This window comes from Idiotropiscis lumnitzeri, chromosome 9, assembly GCF_059441095.1.
Source record: "Idiotropiscis lumnitzeri isolate Australia: NSW breed Sydney's pygmy pipehorse chromosome 9, RoL_Ilum_1.0, whole genome shotgun sequence".
Taxonomy (NCBI): Eukaryota; Metazoa; Chordata; class Actinopteri; order Syngnathiformes; family Syngnathidae; genus Idiotropiscis; species Idiotropiscis lumnitzeri.
Genome location: NC_142399.1, coordinates 3756282 through 3768793, shown reverse-complemented (window position 1 = coordinate 3768793; position 12512 = coordinate 3756282). Strand labels below are relative to the sequence as shown.

Sequence of the window (12512 nt, the reverse complement as noted above, 5' to 3'; positions counted from 1 at the left end):
CTCCATACTTCCCGCTGTATGCGTCCAAGGAATGTCAGTTTTCCTGAAACTCTTTTGGACACCGCCACACTGTCTGCAGACTTTCTAAGTGTACCATAGCAGAAGAATGCTCAGAAACATGACTTTACAGAAGCTAATTCTTTGCACCAGTTCCAAAGGAATTACATTTTTGTAATTCATTTGTTGCAGTAATTGGCACATTGGGGCTGATTGAGAGATTGACGCAGCAATCGGGGCAACTCAATTGAAAAAATAAAAACTATTTTCAAAAGTGGAAGAAAAGATCCCTCGGATGCGATAGAAGCTTTCCGTGGAGTGTGTTGTGCTGTAAAATGGGATGTGATTAAGTTTGTCTGGAAGAACCTTCTAGAACGGCTGAACTTTATTTGGGGTTAAGGAGAGGTTGGTGATGGTGGGTTGTGTTGACTCCCACTTTGAATGCGATTGGCAAATTCTGAACTCAGCCACCAGTCACATGCTGGTTACGTGTAGGAGGTTGTGCATGATCTTAGTTATTTATCTTTATCTCAAGAACCTGCCGTTTGAGCAGGCGTATGTCGCTGTGTGTTTTGGACAATGGAAAAGCATCAAGTAGAGCCTTGTCCAAAGATGCATTTGTGGGGAAAATGGAGTCCATTATAAACACCCGCTTTAGATAACCAACACACCTGCCGCTACATAACACAGCTGTCAAGTGCATCACTCTTTACTTTATACATAACCTCAGAGTGCCGTGCACGCTGACACCTGAGCACACATTCATTTGCTCAACAGGATTCAACTCGCACTAAGCCTAACACAAACACATATAAATGCAAACACACAAGCACACACACACACACACCCCCACCCCCACGTGCTGTGACATTGCACACCTCCCCTTGAGCTTTCATTCCTGTGAGAAGAGAAAATCATGTGATATGAAGCTGTAATTAAAGACTTCTGTGTATAGGGTGCTTTTTTCAAACCTGTTTCCTGAGATTGGTCACTCGTTTTAGGTTTGGCCATGTGATGTTTGCAAGCTGAGCTGTGATTGGTCGTTACCTATATATTGTATTTGAAAGAAATGCATAGAAACACCTTTAGTCCACTAGCCATCCGACAAGCAGCTCAGAGCAGGAAGACAAAGACGATGAAACATCGGCAAGTAAAATATTAAAGTCTTTGTTAACTTTTGTCTCAAAACAGTTAACCTCAACTAGTCTTGGGTTAGTTCAGCCGTTTCTGCATTCAATAATTACATTGAAAAATATTTAGGGTTTTTTTTCGGGCCAATTTTCAGCATCGTCACAGAACGAATGAAACTTTCAAGGCACAATTGTCGCTGTAAAACTACTCAATATTGACACAGTACATGACCTTTGGTACACCATGATGTCATGCCCCCCCCCCCCATGAATATCTACTGTATGTTTTATTAATAACACAGACTGGAGGAGCAATACACAAGTGGAATGCTAATGGGCTGACACGCACACACACACACCCACACACACACACACACCCCCACACACGTGTGCACCGTGAGTGCCAGGTTGATGTCACACTGCAACTAAATAAGCTCCGCCCACTCCTCCACCATATACTGCATATTGAAGGCCAGAAGGCGGCCGCACTCCACTCAGAAAACCTCATCCCTTCTCTTGGATTGGGACTGAAGAGAGAAGGAATAAAAAGACAGTGGAAAAAGAACATTTTACAGATTATGAATAAGTGATGCGAGTTGTGCTCGTCATTTTTTTCTCCTCCCCTCTCGCACTGTGGGTAGGGTCGATGATGAAAGGTGGATGAGTGACAGATAAGTAGATGAGTGTACTATCTGAGCCCTCATTAAATCGTCTACTCCACTCTACAATGCCCCTCCTCCTCTTCCTGCAATGAGCCCCAGTAAATGATACCCCGGGAGAGAAAAAGGGTGGGGGGTACGTCTCATCAGTTATTCACACTATGACATAACTTGACAAGCAGCTCCAATAATGAGACAAAGAGGCACGATTCTGCCAAGAGCAGGATGTTGTCAAGGACTGACTAGAATGCTGTTTTTTTTTTTTTTACGACTAAAGGGAGCAAGCAACTTTTGACTTTCTAATGAGACAGCAAGTCGAAATGGAACATGCAAATCTCAAATTATGAACAAAAATGTGGATATAAACTCTACACATCCCTGTTCAAATGGCTGCTTTTGTCATTTAAAAAAATAAAACGAAGCACATCAATCATTTCAACTTTTTCATTTTAAAAATGACTTATTACAGGACAAGTCCATGAGGCAAAGTCCAAATAAACAACAACGATAATGTGGCCGCACAAGCGTGCACAACCTCACATAGCTGGAGGTGTGATTGTGTTCATAATTAGCCAATCTCGTTCAAATTTATAATCTTAAATGTGAAGTCAGTTTGTTTGTCTCGTGTGTATTACTACAATATTACTCTCCCAGACCATCAACAACAAATCAGCCGAGCAGCTTTTAGCTTCTACAATCAAATAAATAGCTGTTGGTTTAATGAGAGATAAAATATGTTGATTTCCCAGAAATGTTTTGTGGTGTCATATTGACTAAGTAACAGATCTCGAAAGCCTCCTCGGACCAGCAAAACCTTGGTGTGCTTCTGTTGCAATTTTAAGGACAGGGTCAGTCACCATCAAAAATTAATCAGCCCTATGCTTGAATCTGGAAATGATTGCATGCGCTTTGTAAAGATTTAAAAAAAAAAAAAAAAAAAAGCACACATACAAGGAAGAAAATCCCCATTCCACTGAAAGTTTATTCCGAATATCCACTGATTCTGTTTTTTTGAAGCTTTTACAAATGTATTAAAATCCTCACAAGCATCTGTATTCCAGTGTTTGTTCAAAGCCACGACGACTTTGGAGTGCCTAAGAGCATTCTTGCATGTTTTTAGCAGCCAACAGGAAATAAAACATCAAAATAAGAGCATACTATTCAAGTCTTGTTAGGCACTGTCTGTTTTTATTTTATTATTCACTATTCAATTTGACATACGTTTGACTGACTGACTGCATTGATTTCGGAGTAAACGGTATCATCCACATAATGTCAAGATGAGTTGACTAAAAGAAAAAAGAAAGCTGTGGAAGGGAATCAAACAGATTCATAAATCATAATAGGGATGATCTTGCTAGATACGAAAGTGCCAATCTTGCATTAATTTATGTAATCATGTCAACGACTAATGGGACACTTTATTAGGTACACTTGGACAATTAGATCCAATACAAGAGCTATATCAAAAGTACTCGATAGCATATTTTTGCCGTCATGAGGGTCGTGGGTGTGCTGGAGCCTGTCCCAGCTGGACAGGGTGAAAGGTGGCGTACATCCGGGACTGGTCACCAGCCAATCACAGTGCACATTCACATAGACAATCATTCACAATCAGTCTTCAGTGAACCTACTTTGCATGTTTTTGTAATGTGCGAGGGGGCCAGATTCAAACTCTCAACTTTAGAACTGTAAGGCCTCTCACTGTTCAGCCTGCATAAAAAAAATACTGCTAATTTAATCATTTTGTGTTGAATAATGTAGTGCATAAAATATTAGTAGTAGCATTCAGTATAATGCATTGCAGTTCTCCACATTTGTGAACCACAATAATAAATATTAAATGCTTCATTCGTGTGCATGATGATCATCGTGAAAGCAAAATTGTTTAACCAGCTCTAGTATTGTACCCCTTCAGGTTTTGCATGTATTCCCTAATCAAGTGTCTGCCGAATGTATTCTTAATCCTGGTGTTGTTTCTGCCATTTGGTTACTTGGTCCCGTAATGCTTGGTTGACGCTTGACCGTACAAGCCAAAATAGTCCGAGCGCCTGGATGTCTGTGAGGCTTCCATCAGTCCCCTCATGGGTAAATGCTGCAAGGGCTGGCTACCAGGTATGGGGCCAAACTCCTGAGAGTTGATGGGGGCGAACGAGTCGTGCGTCGGGTAAAGGGCTCGAGCGGCTGCAGGCCTGGAACACATCAGGACTTTCCTTCCTTCGTACACAACCTGTTGGGACGCGCTCCCGCTGCGGAGGTGTGGAGAGAAAATGGCCCCCGAGTGTTGGCCCACCACATGAATGTCCGAAGTGTCCAGGAAGTGATTGTGGCCTTGACCAGAGTGAACATTCTGGCCCAGAGCATCAGAGGAGAATATAGTTGAGTCGCGCTGGCTGGGTTCAGTCAGGAGAGGCATTTTGTTGGGGTAGAGCAAAGTCGGGGGATGCTGGGAAGTGGAGTTTTCTGTTGTACTCTCCAGGAAAGCCATGCCATATTTCCTCTTATTGAGCCCTGAGCGGGCGCCAACTGAGTTCACCTCGAGGATATACGCCTCATTGACAGGTTCTGATAATGACAAGACATAATTAAGTCTCTCTCTTATATATTTAATCTATCTATCTCGAAATCCGCCCTACCTTCCAGGATTTTGCGCAGATTCTTTTCCTGTGTTGAGAGGCCCGAGAAGAAATGATGAGCGCTAATTTGGCCCACTGAGAGCGGAGGCACAGGACAGCTCAGCTGTGAATTGGACCTAAAAGCATAGGTGCAATTGAAACAACCAATTACACAAATATATTTAAACATTCATCTAACCAGTTAAGATGGATTTCTTTTTTTTTTCTGATGCGAAACCATCCATCCATTATCAAAGCCCCTCACAAGAGTTGTGGGCGTGCTGCAGCCTATCCCAGCTGTCTTTGGGCAGCAGGCGGGGGACACCCTGAACGGGTTGCCAGCCAATCGCAGGGCAGACGAAGACAAACAACCATCCGTGCTCACACTCATACCTAGGGGCAATTTAGAGTGTCCAATCGACCTGCCATGCGTATTTTTGGAATGTGGGAGGAAACCGGGGTGGTGTGTTGAAACCAAATGGAAAATCTCGTGCTTACCTGTCAAGTAGCAGTTGGTAAGGTTTTGTGTTCTGCAAACGAAGGGACACAAGTCAATTAGCATAGAAAATCCGCTTCTATATTCTCAAGAAAAATGCAAGACTCGGTCACCTTAGCAAGAGTATTCATTTAAAACAGGAATGTGTGTGTTGATGATGATGACGCAACAATAAACTATAGGATAGCCTAAAATATGAACTGCAATTATGACAATATGCAAACAGCAGCTAATCATACATGACAGGAAACAAAATAATAGGTTATGATTGAACAGACACAAAAAAATTAGGAACTTTAGAAATTTATCCATTCATTAATCGGAAACACTTGGCAAGGACGAGGATAAATAAAAAGATGCAATAAAGCGATACAACCGGATTGGACGGAATAAGGAATGGAATCGAATACGATACTCTAGAAAAGAATATCTTCATCTTGTCATCTTGTCTAGAATAAAAACGACATCAGGATCTGTTGTCGCCGTCCTTAATCTTATGTGGTTTGGATGGAGAAAAAACCGAAAACGACACCAACCTTCATAAAGTTGATGTTGTCGGCTCTTTGAAAGAACGCCTGTACTGAGCTCAAGAGTTTTTCCGCTTGCTGCCGCCTCTCGTTGAGCTGCAAAACCTGCTGGGAGTTTTTCCTCCTGTATGAGCTGTATGCTCGCTCCAGCATCTGCATACTTTCACACTGCTTGGCTTCCAGCAAGCTGTGCATCCGCTGGTACTGGTCCCTGACTCGCTCCTTCAGGTCTGAAACTGCATCCTGTGGAGAGGTAGGGCAGGTTGTTTTACGACGCCATGCGGCGACTTGATAAAACAAGACTGAGTTCAAACGTCAAGACGTTAACGGTTGTCTCCAGAAGGGCGTATGCAGTTTAGTGTACCTTCATCAGTGTCTTGTCGGACTCCAGCTTGGTCATGTGCTCATCGATGTTCTGAACACGATCCTCCAGTCTGTCTTGTTGCCTCATTAGTGCGGCCTGTAAAGACAACCAACGGGAGACGGATAAGTCAAGAGAAGAATGACAAATGCGTAGTTTGACAGTAAATTCCGACAGGGAGTGGCATTGAACAACTTGAAGCCACTTGTTTGATGAATTGCTCACTATTTGCCAAGCTGCCGCTAATTAAAAGCGTTGCTCGTATCGCAAGTCTGTGCTTGAATAAATTAAGTTGAACAACGGTTGGTATCTTGAAAAAAAAAAAAAAGACGGCCCACTTGTAGGGCTGGACGAGCTCTCTAATCTCGTTGCACACTGTACAATGACAATAAAGGGATTTTTGATTTCAGGCAGGAAGGCCGGAGCCACTAAAAGATAAAAAATAAAAACATGCCAGCTGCGCACGCATTTGCCTCTTAGCCGCGGCTGCATGGAGAAAGCACCTTGAGATAAGAAAAGTCGAAAACGAAAGTTGTCTGTTACCTGTCAGTGTGTGTTGCTGCAGCGTTTGTGTGTGAATATTCATAATGTGACGACATATCACTCCCAGATGTTAATGCTAACTCTCCATGGGCACGTTTATGGGATTTCTTATTGACTTGAGCATTCGTTCTAGTGTCGTTTTTAAAAACAAAGCATGCCTTATATTAAATGATACAATGGGTGTGATTCCTGTTGCTGTTTAGTTTTGCATTAAAGCTCAATTGCGGAATTACCGCATTCCTACAGAATAGTAATTTTGCTTTTGTTTATAACAACAGTGTAAAGGGCTCCCCCTTTCTTTTCTCCTATTGAGTAAATATGTTGTTGTTTTTTTTTCATTTCGAACAAAGCAAACAACCTGAAGACAACTAAACAATACTGCCTGCTTGGTAGCTCATGAGTCACATCATCTACCGCCTCCAAAATCCCGAGTGGAACACAGGAAGCAAATGCTGCCCGGCACAAAAGCAAACATTCAGCTATGAGAACACTGACAACTGCACAAATCCACCTGACCCCAGCTGTCCACTTTTGGGAACCGGCCCACTTCCTGTGTGCACACTCCAAAGAATCCCACAGTGCGTGAACAACTAAACAGAATCCTTCTTGGTTTAGGGCTGCAGATGGAAATCAATGTACAGTCTCAGGCTGATTGATGACCGAGAGCATGGGGGGGGCACTCTTTAATGAGCTTGCTAGTGCATGGAAAAGCCACTTGCGTACCAAATAGAAGAGAGTGCAAACAAAGCCTGCTGGATTATCTAACGTGCATGTGGGGGAGGAGACGCTGACTAGCCCCGCTCTGCTTTCTCCTCTCGCTCGCCACATGCATCGCTCCCGTCCGTCATTGTTGTTGCCGTTTGGGCTCTGCCGCAGCGACACCGTCGTGTCTGCGGACGGGCCGCCGGGGTCCGAGAAGGAAAGTGAGAAACACAAAAAGGAAGCAATAGAGAGAAGGTTTGGAGCCCAAAAAAATGGGGGAGATTGAGGACATTCCTGCGGTCTCCAGCGAACGTTGTATCACAGCAACCGGCCTCTTCAGCTGCCCACAACAAGCCACTAGACTCAAACTACAACAACACTGCAACTCATCTCAGTGATGACGAGTGCTTCGAGTGCACCAAGGAGACTGCATTCACAAGTCTTTCATTATTTGAAACAAATTGCAATTTGACAAGCAGGACTCGTCGAGAGGTACTCGCCTTTACCACATGCAACAAAATGCCCAATTTAATCAGCCAATCCAAAATTCTGTTATTAAATACGTATTTTAATAGTCTTGTTTTGAGCACGATAAAACTGCTCGCGATCTCCATTGGAGCACAGACGGAGATGGACATAGAATTTTAAAAAATACATTTATAATTTTTTGTTATTTTTTTAGGAAAAATAAGTTGGAACCAAACAGGTCATAGAATTTAAAAAATATGTTTATAATTTTTTGTTATTTATTATGAAAAAAATTAAGTTGAAAGCAACCACACAAGCTACGTTACATATGCTTGCACAAAGGAATCCAATAGACTCCTCTTATTTGGAGTTACTATTCACAAATTCAGTTATTCACCTTATTTATTTTTTTAAATGTAAAACTTATCCCCAGCAATTTGCTGGAAAATTCAACTCTTTGTGGTTGAGTGCACAAAGATGCCACAAAATAGGATTAGCAATGAAATGATTATTTGCAATATAAGTGTTTTGAGTTATGAGCGTAATCAAGGAACAAATTCAACTCTTATTTGAAGTTAGCACTGTATGTTGAAGAAATACATCGGCGATGAAGAATTTGGTATGTTGGGGAGGAGCCAAGATTTGCAGAATTTACGGAGATTACTCTTAATTTGTGGTATATTTACAATTTAAAACCTTCCAACAGCAGAGTACTACAGGTGATAGCAACATTTGAACCAAAAAATGTCACTTTTCCCGCTTATTCAGAAAGTCAGTATGGTGAAGGCGGCAGCTGCATATGTGACATGGGAGCTCCCTGCACTTTTTGTTCGACTTTTAAAACTAAAGTTGTCTATTTTCTATAACCTAAAAGAAATAGCTTTAACATGATGTCAATCACTGAAGGTGTTTAATATATATGTGCTTAACTCATTCACTATCGGCTGAGTAAAAAAAAAAAAAACGTCTCTGGCCGTCTATGGCAGTAAATGAAACGCATGTAACCTAAGACAAGTTTTGGAGTTTTTATTTTTCACAATTTTGACACCATTTTACCCCATTTCGACTTCAAATATCGGTAATCTGCCTCCATGACCACTAATAATCTGCATCGAGCCTGAAAAAAGCATATCGGTCTATCACTACTCTCTTTGACACTCCTTTGTACTGCCTTAACGTTTATAGAGGGAACCGAGTTAGAACTTGCAATGACTCCTTCGAGGTGAGTTGGCATCACAAACTGAGAACACCTAGTCTACGTGTCTTCCTGTTTCCTTAAGTTTCCTTTTGTCTGATTAAGTGCTTGAAGCGGAACACGAGGGCCACTCTCTGGTTGGCGAGTGAGAAAGCCTACCTTTATCGAGATTAAATCCAACAAGGGTCACTTTCCCCACTGTCCTATTAATGCATTGCACAGCCACCGGTTTGCCAGGAAGCTCATGTTCAAACGTAGAGCCTCAGGGTCAATGAACAGAGAGCCTCTTTCATAATCAACAGACAGCTGATGTCATCCAACAGACCGATTCATTCCAGTGCACTTGCAAGATACTGGAGGGGGGGGGGTGAAATCAAGTTTCCTGCTGAGAAAGGCAAGGTGAGGTTTGCGTGGGAGGACTCCTCCTTCATCAGTCCCTGGGATGACATTAGTCTTTTATTACTCGGCCTTTCTTGTATCTGGCCACTCTCAAAGTCTCCTTTGAGAGCCACTCAGCCAAAGATAACCAAAGATATGAACATAGTCACATTGGTATTTCCATCTTTGTTTATCCCAAAAGCAACAAGACAGCTGCCAAGGGAATCTAAAAGGTTTTCAACCAAAATAGACCACAGCTCCCTCTAGGACACGGGTGGTGAACCGTTTTCCTATCAAGAGCCAGTTTGTTTTTTCCCAACAGTTAAGTTTTATTTGTTTTTCAAATTGCAGGGCAGGCCAGATCATATACTCTGGCGAGCCATATGCAGCCCGTGGGCCGTAGGCTTTCCACCATGCTCTCGGAGGGCTTGGTCAAATGAATCCGCTCCTATACTTTATTAACTCATTCAATCCATAAGACATACATATATGTTTTCAAAAATGTAGTCCCTGCCTCCCAAAGACGTATTTATACGTCTTAGCCTTTTTTTTTTTTTGCGTCATAACTCTGTGTTTTTATAGCATTAGAACACAGTATTCTATTGGCCTCGCAAAATCAGTCAAAATCCAGAAAAATGCGGGAATTGAGGCGTTTCCTCTCGTGAAAAATTCTGGCATTAAATGAGTTAAACAACCCTGCATGCAAAACTCCAAACTTTGTGGCATGGAGAAATATGCGCGCTCATCGGTGTGGACAACGTTAATGTGGGAAGAGAATCCTGGACGGATCTGTTGACCGTTTTGCACATACAGCTGTGAGAGAATACATGGTGGGTGTGTGCGTATACTTGTGTGGTGAGCAGCTGTGGAAAAGGCTGAACAGACATCTTTTGTCCCAATAATAGCTCTCCGCCCCAGCAACAATTTGCACCAAAAAACATCTCATTTGGAGCTCTGTGAACTTTATGTGAGCTTTCAACATTCTCATCGGGAAAGGGAAAACATATGTCACCCTATGCATGGGTCCGACACCAAAACCAAAATGATTCTCAAGCCAAACCCGACTTTGGCATCTATACATTTACGGGTTGGCCTTTTATTGCATTTGCATTGCATAGGGTCCTCAATATCTGACCTGAACGCTGTCATTTTTTTATTGACAGCTAATAGACTTTAGCTGGAGCGCAGTGCTCATGCAGATCTATGTTTATCTAAACTGGAAGTTCATCACTTCCGATGGACGCATTACAGATTGATCTAATGCGCAAGGCATGGGCTGCATGACCAAGGTTCGACGCGTGCGATCTCATACGTGGCGCTTACCTGCATGTGCATGCGCTGTGTGTCCACATCGCAGACGGTGTGTCTTTGGGCGCTGCAGTGGGAGATGCAGCAGAAGGGACACAGAGCCACCTGCTCTTCCTCGCAGTGGAGCAGCCTGTACTCATCATGGCTGGGACACGTCCAGGCGCTCAGCTCCTCGGCGTCCACCAGCAGGTGCCCCGGGGCCACGCACGGCTGCTGCAGGTGCGTATGCACGTGTATCTGGCAGCAGGGCTCCTTGCAGCGTAGGCACACCTTTCGGACGGGCAGCGGAGGGCCTCGCCTGCACAGGACGCAGTGCAGCGCCGTCGGGGACTTCTCCGAGTCCAACACGTTGAACCGCTTGACAATGTTGGCCAGCTTGAAGTTCTTCTCCAGTAACGGCTTCTGCTCATACTCGTGGTTGCACTCAGGGCAGCGAACCCCGGCGCCGTTGTCTTTGGCCCACGCCTCTGAGATGCAACCTTTGCAGAAGTTGTGCTTACATGGCAGCTGGATTGGCTCCTCGAAAACATTCAGGCAGATGGGACACAGAAGCTCCTCCTCGAAACAGTTCCTCCAGCTGGCATCCATGGCTGCAACTGCTCCAAACACTCAAGGCAAGTAGGGAATAAGTTCCTTGGGATATACCACTGTTGAAAAAAAAAAAGACATTCTTATGACAAAGACGCAAAAACATTTCAAGATGTAAAACGAACACAGGATTCTGGAATTCCTTTTATAAAGCAGGTGGAACAAAACATCAATAAATTCAAATAATTCAAATGTAATGGGTTGTTGGTAAGTAGTACCTCACAATAAGTTAAAGTCAAGCTTTTTTAATCCCACTCTACCATTCCAACCTGAACCCCAAAAGCCAATGAGAGCGATCAACGGTCAACGCCATTTTGTATACGGCGATCAGTGGGTCATTCATTCAAATCATATCAAAAAAGCACAATGACCTGATATACATTCCTTTTTCACACTTCTACTTAGCATTAGTTCGTTCCTCCTTGTCTTATGAGTGCACTGGGCAAAATTGGTATGTGTGCATTTTATTTCAGAGAATGACAAGGGGGGGCCGCTCCGCCCCTGTTTAAAGGGCACAGTATCACTTAACTTACCTTTTATTTATATAGCGCCTTCACCATAGCGGCGACAGCAACAAGCATTTTATAGCGCACGTGACAAAACATTGAAAAATTAAAAACAAAACTACAAAATACCACCCCCCACACCCCCCCTTATTCCTCCAGACGCTTTGTTACGCGAAGCGGATGGCACGGGAAGGAGATGGGACGTCATGATCACAGTGAAGTTTGAAGTTAGACGGCTTTAAAATGATAAATTCAGGTAGTCCCGAAAAAAACTAAATTCAAAAAAAGTTCTAGCAATGCTAATTTAAAGGGTATGCAAGGCACAATAGAAGAATAAAACAAATCCTACAGTGATGGAAATTTAACTTGGGGGGGGGGGGCGATAACTGAAAATTATCGTATTTAAATAGTTATTTTATTATTAATTATGGAACTACAGTTAATAGCGTTTTTTGTTGTTCTTGTTGATCATTATAGGCAATCCATTATAAGCATTTCCTTATCGAATGGGATTGGGGGATGGGGGGGGCGATGTCACTTTGCTCTCGACAGAAATGTCACGGTGAGCTCCGTTGACGTTTCTGTTTGTTATTACTGGCAACGTCACATCTTAGCTTCCTGTCAGCGAACATTAGTGTTGGAATTATCCGGTTAGAAGAAAAACAAAAACGACGTACCAACTATCGGCTTTCCATGTCCTCCGCACACTCCAGCGCACCTTCGCGGCTTCTTCGTCGTCCAAGCCCCGCGATGAGAGCCAAGCTCCTCCGCTGCCGAGATCGCAGCAGCTCGCCCACCAAACCCAACGAGCGGCAGCCTTTACCTTTTGTTTGATCTGTTTCTCAACCAAACTCGTTGCATTCCTCGACGTCGCGTAACTGTTGCGTTGGCTCGTCAACTAACCATCAAAGAACACGAAAAGCACGAAGGAAGGGGAGGGAAGTCGTCATAAAGGGAGCTGCGTGCGCCCACACACACCGGCCCCTCTCGCTAATGTGACCCGTCAGAGTTGATACATACGCGGGGAGGGGTGGGGAGG

General features: G+C 43.4%; 1 protein-coding gene across 1 annotated transcript; it reads right to left on the bottom strand.

The window, feature by feature from the left end:
- Nucleotides 1-2748: 2748 nt before the first annotated feature.
- trim8a (tripartite motif containing 8a) lies at nucleotides 2749-12486 on the bottom strand. The gene is made up of 7 exons (XM_088304788.1): nucleotides 12151-12486; nucleotides 10395-11026; nucleotides 5789-5884; nucleotides 5434-5667; nucleotides 4900-4931; nucleotides 4423-4538; nucleotides 2749-4351 (listed from the first exon to the last, which is right to left on the bottom strand). Exons 2-7 carry the CDS (start codon nucleotides 10965-10967, stop codon nucleotides 3777-3779), a joined length of 1626 nt encoding a protein of 541 aa, XP_088160914.1. The 5' UTR covers nucleotides 10968-11026; nucleotides 12151-12486; the 3' UTR covers nucleotides 2749-3776.
- Nucleotides 12487-12512: the final 26 nt, after the last annotated feature.

Bases quoted from the DNA above. Each gene is read 5' to 3' on its own strand.
- trim8a (XM_088304788.1), bottom strand. From the start codon at position 10,967: ATGGATGCCAGCTGGAGGAACTGTTTCGAGGAGGAGCTTCTGTGTCCC. The intron at 4,539-4,899 runs GTAAGCACGAGA...CTATGCTTTTAG, and splicing joins TACCAACTGCTACTTGACAG to GTCCAATTCACAGCTGAGCT. The intron at 4,352-4,422 runs GTAGGGCGGATT...TGTCATTATCAG, and splicing joins TCTGCGCAAAATCCTGGAAG to AACCTGTCAATGAGGCGTAT.